This window comes from Neomonachus schauinslandi, chromosome 7, assembly GCF_002201575.2.
Source record: "Neomonachus schauinslandi chromosome 7, ASM220157v2, whole genome shotgun sequence".
Taxonomy (NCBI): Eukaryota; Metazoa; Chordata; class Mammalia; order Carnivora; family Phocidae; genus Neomonachus; species Neomonachus schauinslandi.
Genome location: NC_058409.1, coordinates 33,302,326 through 33,321,244, shown reverse-complemented (window position 1 = coordinate 33,321,244; position 18,919 = coordinate 33,302,326). Strand labels below are relative to the sequence as shown.

The following is an 18,919-nucleotide window of genomic DNA, read 5'->3' as shown; positions in this document are numbered from 1 at the left end:
TATCTTTTTTCTAACATGCTCCCAGAATATGCTTTGAGATCTCTTCCAAAGCTGCTTCTTCTTCAACCTAACTGTCTGATGGGTCCTAATCTACACTGTCCACTGCTTAGTCCCAAACGTCAGGTGACCGGGGCTCTCCTAGCACCGTGAGAAATACATCACCAAACAGCCCAATGCCGTTCTTGTTCATGGTAGGTATGGAAAGACCAGTCCTGTTCCCAGCGTTCCCTGCTACACTCAGAGGGGCCCAGGCCATGTGCAGACCAAAGTGAGAATAGCCCAAGCCACATATTTAAGAGGGACACAGTCTATTGTTTAAAGGGAACTCAACCCCATAGGGGTCAAAGCCCTGAAACTGCATATCCTCTGACCTAGAAATTCCTCCAGGAATTTAGCTTAAGGAAATGATCATGCCTTGAAAAGATTTAGCTACGAAGATAACAGTAGCTTTACTCATAAAAGCTAAATATCTGAAACCACCCAAATGGTGCTAAATTCACCAAGGTCTAGCCATTTTATGGGACAGTATGACATCTTCAAAAGTAGTGATGGTCTGGGGACAGCGAAGATTTGTTTTCAGAATGAAAATGAAAGCCATTACTTCTGAAATACAGGGGATAAAAAATGTTTTTTGTTAAAAAAAAAAAAGAAAGATTTTTTTGGTGACAAATAAGATGCCAATCCACATATATATTTTCTCTCCTCTTCAAGGCCAAGTGATTCATTCTTCTGCTCTGTGTCTTTACTGTGCTTCATAAAGGTTAACAACAACAACAATAACAACAACATCCCCCCAGCATTTACTGGGCACTTACTCTGCACCAGGTACCATGTGAAGTACTCTAATCTGCACAACAAACCTATGAGGTAGAAACTGTTACCCCTGTCTTCCAGAAGAGGACCCTGAGGCGGATGCTAGGTGACTTGCCCACGTCATGTGCAGCCAGAGACGGCAGACACAGAACTAGCAGCCAGGCAATCTGGTGCCAGGGCGTGCTCTCTCAACTGTCCATGTTCCGCAGCCTCTGTGAATGGACTTCTCTCTCCAAGGGCGGTGATCATGGTGACTTACCGCTATCTATTATTCACTTATCTATTCCCCTCCCTCAACTGTGAGCACCTTAAAGACAAGGTCTGATGTTTATATTCCCAGTCTCTCACAGGCAACATGCAATTGTCAGCTGTGTGAAAGAATGAGCCTTGGTATTTGTGTGTGATTAAACAATAACTAGTAATAATAGCAGCAGCTCTCAGCTATCAGCCCTTGCCAAGTCCAAGACTTGTGCCAGATGCTTAAATGTAAAATTTTATTTACTTCCTAACAAATCCCTATAAGAGAGGCACTCTTATCCCTACTTTACAGATGAGCAAACAGAGGCTGAGAGATGGTAAAAGGCTTGCTCGTGTGTTGCTGCTGGCGCGAGAACCCAGGTCTGACAGGACTCCAGGCAGAGCTTGAGCTCTCAACTCCTACACTACACCACTCAGCTGCCTTATTCCAGAAGCTGAAACAAGCCTGAATAGTTTAGGGCCCAGTCACCTGCTAACTGCAAAGAACTCCATTCTGACATGAAAAAAGGACTCCGTGAACCTGGGGTGATAACACTGTGCTGCTTGGAACAAAGAGAGTGTTATTCTCTAATTAATTCATTCAATAAGTTCACCCATTTATTAAGTGTCCACTCCCTGCCAGGTTCCGTGAGAGGTGGAGTAGCAGGATGAGAAAAGCCAGGGCCTGGCCTCAGAGTCACATTCAAGTGGGGCACGTTACTTGCACTAATAAGCATTTAATGACAAACTGAGAAAAGGAAACTGCTTCTGTGGGAGCCGCTAACCAAAGAGGGGCCAAGGCAGTGATGCCGGAGCTGAGCTCTTACTGTGTCACAGGAGGGAACAATGCTCAGCTGTTTGCCCAAAGGAGCTCTGGAAGAGAGAACCCTGCACAGCAAGTGGCCCTGGCCTTTCATTTTCCTAACACTGTTTCCTGTCCTACCCAGGCTTACTCAGCAATGAAACCGGGGAGGGCCCAGCCACACACCATCCTCAAGGACACACAGGACAGCAGCACACAGAGAGGCTGGAGACGTGCACCCTGAGCAGGTGGGAGGCAGCACAGGACATCTCTTGAGCACCTTGCTGGCCCCGAGCCATGGGACTCACGTTTTTCTGCTGATTGCATGGCGTGGAAGAGTGTCAGGGGCCTCTCGCTGCAGGAAGGGGGCTTGGAGTCACTGCTCTTCTTCCGGGACAGGTGCAGCTGGGCATTGGTGAGAGGTGTATCAGGCACGGTGTTAAATATCTGCAAGTAAAGTTGCATAGAAGGGTTACACACTACTGTGAGTGGGGGAGCAAGCCCTAACCAGCACAACTGAAAGCTTGGTGGTATCAAAGAATCAGCAAGAAAACCCGAAAAGACCACCGGCATTAGCTCAGGACTTCATTTGAAACATCTCTCAGAACTGGCACTAAACACTTTCTTTCGGAAGTGATTCTCAGAGTTTGCCGACCATTCACTTCCATTTCTAGCCCCTTCTGCTGTCACTTTCACTGGTCCTCCCTCTGTTGTTCTCTCCAGGGGAACGAACTGTGCTAAATATAAGCCATTGTCTATTAGTAGGGCTTTGAGTGTTTTGATTACCTTTGTCCAGAACCAGTTCATCAAAACCCTTTACTTTTCCTCACTGGTTCTACTGACCAGTTCTTAATGATTACTTTGCAACTTTCTTAGAACGTGAAACTGCATTTAAATAACTTTCCAAGAAGAAGTCCAGAGCAGGGCACCAGTTCCCAGTCCTCAGTCATCCTTAGATGGAGCCTGCTTTCTAGTTCAGGAGCTCTGTGTCATCTTTGATGCTGAGAGTTTTCTCATTTAAAAGGGGAAAAAAAGGCTGATGATAAAAGTAACCAATACTACAGACAATTTGGAAAATGTAGAAAAGCATCAGGAAAAAAAGAGAAAAACTTTCTAATTCCACTATTTAGAAACAACCACGATAAGCATTTGAGTTTTCTTATGCACTTTTTTCTTTTAAACTTTCACTTAAAAAAAAAAAAAAAAAAAAGTCCTGGGTAAAAAAACAAGAACAAAACAACAGACAAAAATCAAGACAATATCTTTTCTTTTTACAGATACAAGCATGATGTAATTATTACAACAGCTACACTTACGTGGTGCTTGCCATGATCACCACAGCCACCACACAATGTCACTTCCCTAGGGATGTGTCACTGTGTGTGTTTTACATGTGGCTCCTTCAGTTCTCAGTGACCTGGAGCAAGATGTACTGTCCTCACCATTTATAATAAAGAACAAGGCAGAGATTAGCTGCCACAATTATAGATACAATTACAGATAACATAGAAAGCTGTATGCCTAGATTTTCTTGATTTCTTTTCTTTTTTAAAGATTATTTTATTTGAGAGAGAGCACAAGTGGTGGGGGCAGAGGGAGAGGGAGAGAGAGAATCTCAAGCAGACTCCCCGCTGAGCAAGGAGCCTGATGTGGGACTCGATCCCAGGACCCTGAGAGCACGACCTGAGCTGAAACCAAGAGTCGGACACTCAACTGACTGAGCCACCCAGGAGCCCCTCGGTTTCTTTTCAAATGCATATAAATGATAACACTAATTCATTCAGTCAAGAAAGATCTTTTGAGCATTTACTTCATACCAAGTACTCTGGATATCACAATGCACGAGGTAAACACGTTCCCTGTGGGGAACGTTTTTGCATCCAGTAGCTGTGATTTACTGAGCGTTTGCCATGCCAGGTATCAGGTTAAGTGCTTTGTAGGAGTTACCTCATTTAATGTCAAAAAACCATTTTCCCTAATTGGGATTACATAATCTACACAGTTTTGTATCCTATACATCTAACATTATATTTCAACATTTCTCCTTTCTTTAAAAAATCTTAAACATGAGGGCGCCTGGGTGGCTCAGTTGGTTAAGCGACTGCCTTCGGCTCAGGTCATGATCCTGGAGTCCCGGGATCGAGTCCCGCATCGGGCTCCCTGCTCGGCAGGGAGTCTGCTTCTCCCTCTGACTCTCCTCCCTCTCATGCTCTCTGTCTCTCATTCTCTCTCTCTCAAATAAATAAATAAAATCTTAAAAAAAAAAAAATCTTAAACATGATTCTTTTATTTTTTTTAAAGATTTTATTTATTTATTTGACAGAGAGAGACACAGTGAGAGAGGGAACACAAGTAGGGGGAGTGGGAGAGGGAGAAGCAGGCTTCCCGCTGAGCAGGGAGCCCAATGCGGGGCTCGATCCCAGGACCCTGGGATCATGACCCGAGCAGAAGGCAGATGCTTAACGACTGAGCCAGCCAGGCACCCCTTAAACATGATTCTTAATGGTTGTGTAACAACCACACTGTATTAAGATATCAATATTTATTGATCTACTCATTATCATGTCTCACTCTGGAGCTAGCCTCCTCCTGGATTTCCTCCTTCTCAATAATCATGAGTAACAAGAGGAAGGTGGGGGCACCCCATTTCCTTCAACTATGGGTAGCATTAGATATACTACATTCTTTCCAATGGCCCTCTCTCCTTTGTGAGTGCATTTTTTTTTTTTAAAGATTTTATTTATTTATTTGACAGAGAGAGACACAGCGAGAGAGGGAATACAAGCAGGAGGAATAGGAGAGGGAGAAGCAGGCTTCCCGCGGAGCAGGGAGCCCGATGTGGGGCTCGATCCCAGGACCCTGGGATCATGACCTGAGCCGAAGGCAGACGCTTAACGACTGAGCCACCCAGGCGCCCTGTGTGAGTGCATTTAAAAGCAGAACTCTGAAGCTGATATATAGGAAGCAAAGTCATAAGAATGATGAGAATTTCAGCCAAAACAGCTGCTCTCCATGGGCTGGCAGGTCCTTGGGCTCCAATGATGCCAGCCAGCTGGTTAAGTCAGTCTTGCTCCCAAACACAGCTGTCTGAAAACAGCATTATCATATTTTCCCTAGGGGACTGAATTTTCAACAAAATAAACTGAATCACAACATAGCTGAGTTCAAGTGGGGCGAAGGGGTAAGAAGAGAAGGGGACTTAAAGCAAAAACAACAGAAACGTCCTGGCTTCCAGAGGAGTTGGCACCCTAAAAATAGGTACTGGGGCTATACGTATGTGCAGTCCCCTGAGTTCTGCAAGGGAAGCAAAAAGAAACTATGGTTGTTGTTGAGTTCAAGGACCACAGACTCTAAGAGGCTTTCTCCCCGCTTTCCTGTGTTCCCCAAACACTGCTGAGCTGCAAGGCTCCTCCCAGGGGACCACCTCATGATGCACTATTATCACTGACATTTAAACCTTGCTCCTGTATGTGAGCATCTGTGCCTGGCAGGCACCATGCTAGGCACTTCATGTGACTTCTAAGCCACAGGTCAACTCAGCATATTAAGTAGGGTGAGTCTGCCACAGGAGAAATCTCCTGACCTGCTGCACAGCGAAGCAGGAGAGAGGCCGGACCTGGAATGTAGGGCTGAGGCTCCTCACATCTGCACTCTCCACGTCCTCAGCTGTCATTACTCATTCCGCTCAGCTTTTCCAGCCAATCTTCACTCCAGAAGCCATGCCCCGAATGGATAAGCATGGATTTCAACAAATAATGGTGTCCCTTAGCACTCCTCTGCCTCTGCCCTCGACTATAGCACTCTCAGCCACTCCTAGCTGAAAACGTCTGAAAATGAATTCAGACTTGTGATAGGCCTCCACCCCCTTACGTCTGGCCTTCAAGTTTTACTTCTCTTTTCGTAACTGGAAATGAGCTCCCTGGGCAACATTACAATGGGCACAAAGAGAATGGATACACATTTTAATTTCAACTATCACCAAAAATGTGAGGTTATATTCCTACCTAAAAAACATCAGAAATGCTGGAGAAGCAAATAGGTTGTGAGGAAAGGCTGCAGATTTCAGCAGATGGCGTGAAAAATTGCTTCCAAAACAATGTTTATACCCAGCCAAGCAGGAGGAGACATGGAACCCAGGAGAGTCGTTCATTCTGCACACTGGTAGGTTTCTTTAAAAGAAAAGCTGTGAGACCATATTGGAACCAGTTCTAGGAGATTTTTACCACGGGTGAGACCTACAGTCCCAAAGGCCAGTTCTCCGGGCATCACTGTGAGCCAGGCCCAGGCTGCTCAAGAGCTCTGATGGGGCCGCTCTTGCACCACAAAATGTTGAGTGCCAGACACAAGATTACCTCCGCTGGGATTACACATGTCTCCGGAGTGCAAGGGCACCTCTGTAAAGGTGAGCAAGTCAGGGCAGATGATACAAACTTACGTTAAGGAGTCTGGAAAATCACTCCCCTAATGACTGTTGTTCATTTAACTCTGAAACTTGCACAAATACAAGCTGTTTAAAGCCTGCCTACTGTCTGGCCACTTTCTAGCGAGGCCAAGAGTTTGTCTCCGTGCTAAAAGCTCAAGCTGGAATTCTGATGACAATTCGAATTTTTCACTTTTGTTGGTTATTCCAAACCTGTTTTGTTTGGAAGAGGTAATTTCAAGAAAATCAAATAAGTTTCCTTCTTTCTGTTGAGAAGAATCACTGTATGAATGACCCTGCTGAATGATGCAAGTGTGAGTTCCTATCATTTATGAGCAATGGATTTATGGAGCTCTACCACATGGCTGGAACAATCCACACATTTCACAGAGACTTTCCAAATTAACACAAAAAGGGGGGGGATTTATTCTGTGCCCCCAAGTGCCCTATTAATTCTGTCCAAACTTACTAATTCTGAGTTAGGAACACTTTAGAATTAAAAGTTACTGGGAAGGCCATAAGCCTTCTGGAAGCTACTGAGGCATAAAACTGTAACATAAAAAAACAACTCCGGATATCTCTTCCAAGTATTCCCAATTTCAAGCTTCCTAAAAGTGGAATTAGCAGACCCGTAAATACCAAGCTTCTGTTTCCCCTTAAGCTACAAGGGAGAGTGGTCAGGCTTCTGCAGTCACGCAGGCCGGGGCCGGGTCCAGGTTCTGCTGCTTATTCAGTGGGCAACACCTACAGCTACACTGACCTCACCATCACTGAGAGCAGCATCATTGCCATATCACCACAAAAAGTCCAGCAAAGGAATTCACAGCCAGCATGTGGGTAGAAAGCAAAGAGGCTTTGGAGCTAGACAGACTTGGGTTCAACTCAGGCAAGAGCCTCAACGCCTCTGAGCCTGTTTTCCTTGTGCAAATGAGGATCTAAAATCTGCCTCGCAGAGCTATTGAAAAGTTAACACACATTAAGTGCTTAGCACAGAACCTAGCAAAGAGTAGACAAGAAGTGGTGGTGGTATAAATGACAATAAAATAACCAAAATTCCTTGAGTGCTCATCATGCTAAGTTATTTACACGAATTATCTCATTATTTTACTCACAATAACTCTGTAAGAAAGGTACTATTATTCTTGGCATCATGAAGGTAAGGAAACTAAGACTCAGTGAGATGAACTGATTCATCCGAGGTCACATACTTGAGTGCAGCTGGACTGGAATTTAGCATGACCATCTGGATCTTACCCACGTGTAGTCTTTATACCTATTATTAATTTGAGAGACAGAGGAAAAAATAAGAAGACTCCAAGTTTTACAGTCCAATGGATCTGACTTTAGTTGCTTACTAGTAGTTCTGTGACTCTGAGCAAGTTGTATAAGTCTGTGACCTTCAGATGCCTCATCTGTAAAAACTCCCAGGAGTGTGGTGAAGACCAAAGCACCTAACACAGTTTGACACTCAGTGTTCAAGAGACATTACTGTATTCAATAGAAAAGTATAAGAAGGGAAATAACTGGAGACTCAACAATGAATTATTTGCAGTCAGGACATGAGGATTTAATTTATAAGTGCAAATTTAATTACTGTTCTTTGCAAAACATTGATCTTAACTGCTTACAGCAATGTTAAAATTTGCTGTTCTTTTCCCTTGTGTTGTCTACAAAATTCAAATTTCATTGCCCGCCCCCCTGCCTGCCTGAGGCCCATCCCAACAACTGTAGACCACTGCCACTTGCAGAATTCGTTGCTGGCCGTGGCACATACACATTTTTACACATTTTACACATTTTTGCAATCCCATTCATCACATGCTCCTGCAATTTACAAGGATTAGGAGCCTCCCTATAATGTGTGGGGTACACTCTTTATTATGTGCTGTGATTTTTATGGGAGGAAAATTAGGTCATGATAGAGTTCCTGGTCTATAACTGCAAAGTAGCTCTGAGACAATAAATCAACGACAGAGGCCTGGGGATTACAAAGCAAAAAAGAAGAGACTGAGCATTTTCCTGAGACACAAATGCATCAGTTCCAAGTATTAAAAAGATCAACAAATCTGGGCTTGTTTAATGTGAGGATGTCTGCTTTGGGAGTGGAGGGCTGGAACCATAGAGCAGGGCTCACACACTGCCCACTCCTCATGACAGACAGTAAGCAGGGCTGCCTAGGGCCTGAAAAGCCACAAACCCAGCGCCTTTCCATGGGAAAGCCGGGCAAGTCATATTTAGCAGCGTTCATTTACAGCAACAGTTAAGAAGCCAAATTCAAAGGCTACAGCGACAGAGAGGGATTTTAAGGACATCTGGGAGTCCGATGCCCTATTGATATCAGCATTTTGGCAGAGGGATCAACAATTTAGAAAGTAGGTTGGGGAGTTATTAAAAGTCCTTCAAAAGAAACCAATTCCATTTAATAACCGAGGTCATATATAGATGGCATGGGTCATCCACTGGATGCTGTGATTTTCCCTATCTCCAGAAAGTTTCTATTTCTTGTTCTCTTTGCCAATAGAGGAATAGATGAAAACATAACAAAACACCACCCTTATTTAAGCAACATTAAAGGAGCTTCACAATTCAAACAATGCTCAGTTTATCTGGGGCTTTTTGGGAGGGAATATACATGTTCAGATCCACAACCCTATAGCATTAATGAAGAGTAATTTGCTCAGCACTTGACACTCAAAAAAGAAAAAAGGCTTGTGACAGAAGCATTCCAGCCCCGCATGTAAGTAAATCTAGCTTACTTCTAAACCTAACATGGGCAGGACCAAAAAGAGCATACTCAGGAACCAATGGAAGGAAAAGTAACAAACAATAAAAAAATAAAAATCAATGAACACATTAAAAAAAAGCCACGACCATAAGATACAAGACTAGCTTCCCAAGCAGGCAACAGTACCAGGGATCATCTCAATGTAGTAAAGCATCGAGGAATTCTTCATCATCATCATTAAGGCTGCATATCAACAGCTGCTTGAAATATCAAGAACATGAAATAAAACTGCCAAACACTTGTCAGTTGCCAGAAACTATTCAAATCAATTATATTTTATTAACTGATGGACATTTTGTGCACAAACCCCAATAGTGGTGGATTTTGATTCCACCAACATTTTGGTAAAAGCAGGTTGAGGTAGTTTGGTGGGCGCAAACCAAGTCAGATCAAGAGACTATCATTTTAATGGGAATGCAAAGTTGCTTAGGACTTGGTGCTTATACTAGGTGTTCAGTGGGGCCCCATCCATGGTTACCAGGCTCTTCTCCTTGACGGATAAGATTAAAAGTTAACATACTTCTAAAGGGGGCACTGATCTTTGGGCATTTCTAAGAATTAACAATTCAAAGATCAACACTCCTCCCTCTTCCAAAGCAAACTGATGAGCTGGGAAAAGAATCATGATGCTTTCTTTTGTAAAAGATCAACAGGCATTGAAAGAGGCAATGGTGATAAAAGCATGTTGTGCTTAGGCACATGAGCACATCCACACTCTGCTTCATGTGCAGAAACCTTTTTGAGTGCCACAGCCAAAAGAATATCGTGGACCATTACATGAGCAGGTCTAATCCTACTCCTACAGGTTGGAACTTAATAGGAACATAAAACGCACGCACATACATGTTATTAACCTGAGATTTCACATTTAACCGAAACTATAAAAAGAAAGCAGTTTGTTTCCTTGGTATGGTTGTTCTTTCTCAAACATCTAAAATTTTCAAAGTTACTGGCAAGGTAACCTTTAACCAAAAAACAAAAGGAAAATATTTTAAGTAGCAAAATTCCTGGGCGTTGGGGAATCTTAGACAATGACAGCACTCAACATTTTGTTTTAGTATCTTAACTAGAAGCATATAAATATTGGTAACTTCCACTATAACCCCAAGTATTGACCTGCTTGACGTTTTAAGGCTCAGAGTGATAAACTGTGAGCTGGGCAAAGATTGTGTCTCCATACAGAAATGGTAATTTTATATAATGGATTGTTACCTTAAAACAAGCATGGAAAGAACTAAAATCTTTCCACTTTGATATGTGACTACAATCTAAAAAAAAAGCCAGACTCTTAAGACTATTCTTCTCTAGGTCTCATATAATCCAAGAACCAACAAGAGCCCAGGGTATGGAGTCACTGAAGGGAAATGATGCCATAAGCTAGAATTTCCCTTTAAAAGTCTGGCAAGAAGAACCAAATAAAAGCCATTAGGATCTTACTCTACCCTGTGAGAAGTAAAGGCTTTGTAAGTCAAAGGTTACGCTCTGAGACTTTTTTTTATATAAAGCCACAAGTTTACATATAGTCAACTCTATGATTTTTGTGCTTTATTTAACAAGTGATTTTGATATTAATAATCAGAGTATAATTTGGCTCACCTTCCAGAGAAGTCTTTCTAAAGTGCGGATGTAATCATTTCACCCCTTTAACCTGGAAACCTGAAAGCTCCCATTTTTCAGGAGTAAATGCAAACCCTTTTCCATAGCTTTCAAAATCCCTGACAATGGGCTAAAACCAACGATCTGGCAGGATCTCCCACCACTTGCTAACATATAACCCACATTCTTTCACAACCATGTCATTTTAACACACATGAGTTAATTAATCCCTAGAAAGCTGTCCCTCATGTCTCAACTCTTTCTCTGCCTAGAAAATGTCTTTATCTGTCTGAGCCCGGTACAAGCAGAATTAAATGATTTCTCTTCAGTGATGCCATACACTTGACTCGTCTTACTGGATGTCACTTAGCATGCTGTATCATGCTTAGATAAAATCGGAGGGCCTTGGGAAAAAGGTCCCCTCTTATTCCTTTTCAGCCAGTAGTAGATGCTCAATAAATGCATGGCACAGAGATAAACTAGAGCAGATTTGAGCAGCTTGGGTTGTAAAAGCAGTTCAGATCTAGTTCCTCTCCTAAGGTCTGTTTCTTAAACTCTTTACACTTCAGGTTCATAATTTGTAAACTAGAGGTAAAAATATGGACCTTGTAAAAATTAAATGATATGATGATATAAAGCTGCTTATTAGCACAGTATCTTGTGGATAAGAAGCTATAATAAAAGTTAACTGTTACTGCTTCTAAACTATGTACATTACAAAGATCCATTACCTTCAACAGAGTAAGTAAATCAGTATGTATTACCAAACATGGAAAAGGAAGATCCCCACCAGCCCCCAAACATAGTCCCTATCTTCTGGCTTTTTCCTCTCTGCGTCCACTTACTGTGGGATATTTATCTCCTACAACTATTCCAAACATTGCTCTCCTCACTGGGTCTGCCGGGGGAGGTGGAGGACTGAGTTTCTGGGCATATGCTTTAGCCATATACTTTAGCCAGTTCAAACACAGAAGCCTTTTTCCTTCTCTTCAAAAAAAAAAAAAAAAGACGTTTCATCAGGTAAAAGAAGCTGAATTTTATGGCTAGAAAACATTCCCTGCCCCCCTCTTTTAAATGTCAATTTTAAAGACAAAGATGTTTTTCCAGTTTTAGACATAGATGAGTTAGTTCTCCACACTGAGGCTCAATACCAAAGGGTATTTGAGGACTGACTTGTCAGTATCAACAAATGTTTGATGCCCCCTGGCTGTGTAAAAAATGGCAATGCTAAGAAGGAGAAGAGCGCTTTCTGTAAGAAATACCAAGGAACTGCCTGTGTTCAGCGCAAGCTTCTCATAAGAAAGCCATGCCTTTTCCAACAGGAACTTGCCAGGCATGGGGAGTGCCTTCTCATAAGAAAGCCATGCCTTTTCCAACAGGAACTTGCCAGGCATGGGGAGTGAGGCCTTATGGCAGAACACCTACACAGATGGCAGCTCACAACTGCTCCTTCCCCTCTATGTGCACACGGCTTCTCTCAGCCAGAGGTGGGGTCTCTTTCCCACCTCTTCAATCTGGTTGGTCTGGTGACTTGCTTTGACCAACACAATGTGGCTGAAGCGACACTCTGTCTATTCCAGGCTGACGCCTTAGGAGGCCTTGTGGCTTCTGTGTTTGCCCCCTTGGAAATCTGGCCCAGACTATCAAGTGAAGAGGGATCACATGGAGATAAAGAGGCCACAGAGAAGAGAACCAAGGTGTCCCAGCTGACAGCTAGTTCCAAGGTTCCAGACATGTGGATTAAGGCCATCTTGTATCATCCAGCTGCAGTCAAACCTCCCCAGCAGATACCATATGGGACACACAGGAGCCCTCCCCAAATTTCTGACCCACAGAATTGAGAGCAAAAAAAAAAAAATCCTTGCTGTTTTAAGTCACTAGGCTTGGAGATGATCTGTTATGCAGGAATAGATAACTACAACAGGCATCTTATGGTTCTCTCTGTCTCGGAGTGGCTCCAATGGCTAGATGCCTGGGCCACTATACCCTCTTTTGGTACTATCTTCTATTACTTCTATCTACTCTTACTACACATCTATTACCTAATTTTATTCCAAGGGACCAATGAAACCTTCTACAAAATGTTCTTAACAACATGAGAGAGTATTACGCCAGTCATTGCGGGGGACATACATTTTAGACCTTGTTTCAAGCAAGACGGCATATACTATCTCATGCTTCTTGTTGGCAGACAGGATAAAAAGATGCTGTGAAAGCATTTCTTCAAGTGGGGTTTCAGAATTTTGTCCAACTTGTGACACTAAAGTTAGAAAAGTAGTCACTCATGGACATTTGTGTATGTATGTGCATATTTCTAGAAAATTATAGCCAAGTCTAAGGGAATACTCATTAAATATTAACTAAGATCTTAATAGTGTAAATTTTAAAGAACAAGTCTCCGACAATATTCATCTGAGGACATAAGAGTGCTCTGGATTTGATGACTACAGTTCTACTGGGGGGATATTTATCCAAAGCATCATCTCCAGAAAGCCAGGGGCCAGAGCATGGCCATGGATGCTTAAGATTTCTATTAGGTGAACTTCATAGGCTCCAAAAGGAGCCTAAAGCAGGAACTGCTCATTTTATACCAGACCAGACCTAAAGCTATATTTAAAAAGGAGTCTAGTTGACTTATTCTAAGTTGTTTTTACCAAAAAGGCAAACCTGATGAATATGAAGGACTTTCCCCCCAGAAGAATGCACATATCCAGGTCTTGCAAACTTTGGCCCATCGTGGACCCCCGATTAAAAAACCTCTATCAAGATGGTACACTAGGCTCCTTCAGGACTGGGAACAGGCACTCTGGGGCAGTCTTCATCCCAGAAATGTTTTCAGTCATACTCTTTCATCACTGGCTCCCACAGGAACATAAACCCTCAATGTGATTCATCCCACTCTCTGGCAAAGACTAATGAAAAGGAACATATAATGAAGAAGTGTAATACTCTTAATACTGTAGGTACCTTAACAAATACACAGCAGAGAGTACCATAATTTATAACCCACCAAACCAGATGAGTATTTTCCACCAGTTCTTGCCCATATACTTACAGTCCTGGCCATGCATTTCATATTTCATTTCTATTTCTGTATTTTGTGCCTTCGGCAGGATGGCTGCTTGTTTACCCAAGTTTCAATATTGTTATTAGCACTTTCTGGTCCTTTTTTCTATCATGCTACTTTTGAATTTGCTTGCTGGCTTTGAAAGCCCAAAGATACCAAGAAGAGTTATAGTTCAAAAAATCATTGGACACTGCCTGTTTATAGGCTTAAATACTGCCCCTTTGAGGAGATGGAACATAATCACACTGTTCATTCTTTGCATATCTGTCTCAACATTTAATATTTTATTAAAGAAAAGATCAAATTACAAAAAGTTTTATTTTGGGAGAGGGGGACATGTGACATTCAGAAGTGGACTTGAGCTCTATTTTCAGAGCACTCTGTTGAGACTGCTAAAAACAATGGTTTACAGTTATTAAACCTTATTTCATGCCAGATTCCTGGCTAAGTCCTTTACATATCATACCTTATTTAATCCTCAGAGAAAACCAACTGACGGAATGTGGCTAACTGGCTAGTTGGTCATCAAACTCGCTTCCCCTTGCTCTAAGCACACAGTTAGCTTGCTTTCCCAGCCTCCCTTACAGTTAGATGTTGCCATGTGACCGACTTCTGACCAACGGAATGTGGAAGAAAATAAGGAAAGCATCCTCTGTGCTTAGTCTATACAATCTTACCCAGTCTTCCAGACTCTCTCATTTCACACAACTGGTTGATTGCAGAAATCTGCAGAGCAGAAGGCAGTTTTACCTTTCTGGTAAACTTTTACCATCTGGTAAAAACAACTAGATGGAAGGCACCTGAGTTGCTTAAATGCCACAGAGGATACCACCTTCGTAATACCCACGGAGAACTCTTTTGTGAGCAAGAGATAAACTTCTATCCTCCTGAGTCACTGATATTTGGGGGTTATTTGTTCCAGCAGTTAGACTGAGCACAGAGAAGTTAAGTAATCTGTTCATGGTCACATAACTAGAAAGAGGTGGCAGATTTGAATCCAGATGGCTTGTCTTTTTTTTTTTTTAAAGATTTTATTTATTTATTTGAGAGAGAGAGAATGAGAGACAGAGAGCACGAGAGGGAAGAGGGCAGAGGGAGAAGCAGACCCCCTGCTGAGCAGGGAGCCCGATGCGGGACTCGATCCCGGGACTCCAGGATCATGACCTGAGCCGAAGGCAGTCGCTTAACCAACTGAGCCACCCAGGCGCCCCCAGATGGTTTGTCTTTAGAAACCATTTTTTAAAAAAGATTTTTATTTATTTATTTGACAGAGAGAGGGCGTGCACATGCAGGGGGAGTGGCAGGCAGAGGGAGAAGCAGCTCCCTTGCTGAGCAGGGAACCCAACACAGGGCTTGATCCCAGGACCCTGGGATCATGACCTGAGCTGAAGGCAGACGCTTAACCAACTGAGCCACTGAGGCATCCCTAGAAACCATTTTTAACTGCTATTCAATTATATTCCCTTTTCACAAGTTCATTTTTCTCATATATCACATAAAGTTTACTTATACCTGATTTAACTATATTTGAGGGAGGTGGCTGGATGGAGGTCCAAAATTTGGAATAGAGAAAAGATAATTTCTTCAAATAAATCATTTGATTTCCTATCTCTTTATTAACCGTGTAAAAGGGAGGCCATGCCACTTAAACAACTTCGCAGGATACTTGTTACTTTGTGAAAGTTTATATTCAGAGGTTCTTTAGTAGTTATTAATGCTCCACAACAAATTACCTTGAAAACTTAGTGGCTTAAAACATTTAGTGTCTCTCCAGTTTTTATGAGTCAGGAATTCAGGAGGGGCTTAGCTCACTGGTCTCTTATGACATTGCACACAAGATGTCCATTGGGGCTGCATCATCTGAAGGACTGACCAGGACTAAAGGATTGACATCCAAGTGACTCACTCATATAGCGGCCCACCTGGTCTGCTTGTTGGCAGGAAGCCTCACTTCCTCCCCACAGGGTTATGTCACAACATGGTAGCTTGCTTCCCCTAGACTAAGCAAGTCCAGAAGCCAAAGCAAATGCTGCAAGTTCTTATTTGATCAGTCTCCAGAGTCAGTCTCCATTAGTTTTGTAATTTCCTATTAATCACATTGGGATCAATACTAGGATCCCCTCTTCAGAGAGGGGACTATACAGAGCAGTGAATACCAGGTGACAAAGGGTCACTTGGAACCATTTGGAGGCCAGATACCACAAGAGCCCATTCGTTCATCCAACACATATGAGTGCCTACTGAGAACCTGGGGATAAAGCAGCGGACAAAACAGATAAAAGTCCCTACATGCAAGAAGCATATATCCTAGTGGAGGTCAGAAAGGCAAGATATTTAACCAGTAGGCAAATTATGTACTATAGTAGGAAGTTGTAAAATGCTGTGGAGATATAAAACAGTATCAGGGAGAAGGGGAATGTTGGAGTTGGAAATATATGCAATTTTAAACAGAAAGATCTAGGTAGGCCTCATTTAGAAGGCCTAAAAGAGGTGAGGAAGTATGCCATAAAGTTACGTGGAGAAAGACCATTCCAAGTGCTGGGAAAGGCAACTGCAAAGGCCTTGAGGTGTGCATGCTGTGACGTGTAATGAACAGCAAGGCAGTCAAGGTGGCCATTGGAGTGAACTAAAACAGAAGGCCGTAGATGAGATGAGGTAAGTAACAGAGCCTGTGTAGGACCTTCCAGGCTCTTATAAGGGCTCTGACTTCCATGCCATGAAATGGGAAGTCCCTGGAAGGTAATCAGCAGACAAATGATATGATTTGACTTAGCACTGAAAAAATCTCACTCTGGTGGCTGTTATCAAAATAGACAGGCCAAGGGTAGGGGAAGGGAACAAATGAGGATGCTGTTGTAAATATTGAGACAAGAGATGATGATGCCTTGTGTCAGAGTATTATCAGTGCAGACAAGTGATAAGAAGTGGTCTGACTACAGATTTATTTTGCAGGCTATCTAGCACAATTAAACCACCATTCGAGGTAGAGTTTTCATTTAGGAGGTACAGAATTTTTTAAATTACTTTTTATTATATCCCAGCACTGTGGCTATCAAATGGTGTTCTAGGGGACCCTACAAGTTCTGAGAAGCTTCTTAAGGATGTGCTACTCGGAACTAAGGTGGGACAGATGCATAAAACTTCATGGCCCCCATCCAAGTTTTGTAAGGGCAGCTCTGTTGACAAACTTCATTATGTGGGATGAGAGAGATCTTTTTAAGAAAGACCAGAAACTCCACGGCCCTAAAATACAAGACAGACTCCTCCCAACAGACACAGTATGAAAAAATACATTTAGAGAACTGGAGGGTAAACTACAGATTAGGAAAAATATTGGCACTTTGGATAAAAAAAAGGTTACTCTCCCTAATATTAAGGGAAAAACCTTAACTTCATGAGAAGACAACCACGTAAAAAATGGGTAAGGGGCATTTTCTAAAGGAGGCTCATAAGAATGCCTCTTTCACTGAATTGTCGTGAGGATACAGTAACAACCCATATAAAGCACTTAGCCCAGTTCTCAGTACAGAAAAATGCTCAACCAACGTTGCCCACAATAACCACTACCATAACCACCACTGCTCTCCACTACTCTCCATTTGGCCATTGCTGCATGACAAGATGATGACTATCACCAACCTCACCACCATCAGCAGCAGCTTCAGCAGCATCATGGTGTAAGAGTCATTAGCAATGGGAACCTGCTTTAACCCTGAATGCCATTTCCAACTCAGGTTCCCCCAAAGACAATTCTCCACTCCCAGTGACCAATGATATATTACCTTTTCGTGATTTTCTATTAGGATCTCAATAACAATGTTCTGAAACTTGATGTCCATGATGGCTGCTACTGTTTCTTCCTGAGGACGCAGCAGGGTGGGTCCAAACACCACGCCGAGGTTTGCCACTGTCATCAGATTCTGCTTGTGGTTGTTAGCAACACTGGGAGGAAGGAAAAGAAAAGGCACAAATGAGAGAAAGACAGTACAAATAGATAGCTGACTTCCATATCTTCAGACTCCTCATCCGATAGGAGCCAGACTCTGGGACGTCTTAGGATGTCTTTGAGTCCAAAGAGAGACTTCTCTACTTGTATTTTTGTCCCCCAAAGTTTTCAGAAATCTTCAGTATTCTGGCTATTTTGCTCTTCCAGGACATGACACTCCTTTACCCAATTCTGTTTTGCCTACCAACCACCAACCAACCAACCAACCAAAGCAGCTGCCCTCCAAAATGTAAAACTTTGCACATCTGAATCCCTGTTCTGCAAATCCAGCTAACTGCTCATCTCTTTTATAAAAACCACCATTCGAGGTAGAGTTTTCATTTAGGAGGTACAGAATTTTTTAAATTACTTTTTATCAGATCCCAGCTTTTTATACTTGGCTGTTGTATACTTGGCTGTTGCTTAAACCACTGTGATCTTTAGCATTTTCTCTAGTGCAAATATAAAAACTCTTGATGGCTTTAATACATTTGCAAATACAGGCACGAAACAAGACCTAATTTTTAAGACTAATAGGTCTTAGGAAATTCAGCACTTTAGGCTCAGAGTATTAAACCCCATTGCATTAAACATGTGGCTTACATTAAGCAACACATACGGCATAAACAGAAATAAAAGTGCACTACTGTGTAACCATGTGGCTGTGTTTATCCTGTCACTTATACTCAAAATCTCACGAACACACAGGGTCAGCAGTAGCTGGATCTAAGTGATCTGCTAAATACATATACATATTTTTGGATAAACAGTACTCAAAACATATATCTGAACTCCAAACTGTGACCTAGCCACAAAACTTAATTGTTCATTTGCTGGCCCTGTGTTTAAAAATACACAAATGATCTATTGACAACAAATAAGTTAAAAGTTAAGCCCAATTTAGTATTGTTAAGAAAATATTAGGGGCTTCCCTAAATCACCTGTTAGAAAAAGGAAACTATTCATTACTAGAAACTAGAGAGAAATTGGACAGAGATAGCAGTTTGCACAGACATACCTCCCTAGCATTTAGTGCTATTTATACAGAGTATTTTTTCACACAATTCTATAAATGCCTGCACTGTTTCTCTTGAATACTTCTATTTTGTAGGAGGAGAAGACGTTCTACTGCCTTAAAGTGCTGGTGGTGAAACTGAACCTTCACTGAAATTACTACATCAACCAATTTTATCAGCAGATGTGGACTTTTCTAT

General features: G+C 42.2%; 1 protein-coding gene across 2 annotated transcripts in view; it reads right to left on the bottom strand.

Moving 5' to 3' along the window:
- The window catches only part of ARHGAP26 (Rho GTPase activating protein 26), a 419,879-nt gene that overhangs the window by 83,913 nt on the left and 317,047 nt on the right, over positions 1–18,919 (bottom strand). For both annotated transcript variants that reach the window (XM_021702216.2, XM_021702215.1), the window contains exons 18-19: positions 17,503–17,662; positions 2,161–2,299 (exon numbers count right to left, since the gene is read on the bottom strand). In XM_021702216.2, the coding sequence (XP_021557891.1) occupies positions 2,161–2,299; positions 17,503–17,662 (299 nt within the window). The remainder of the gene's footprint in view (positions 1–2,160; positions 2,300–17,502; positions 17,663–18,919) is intronic.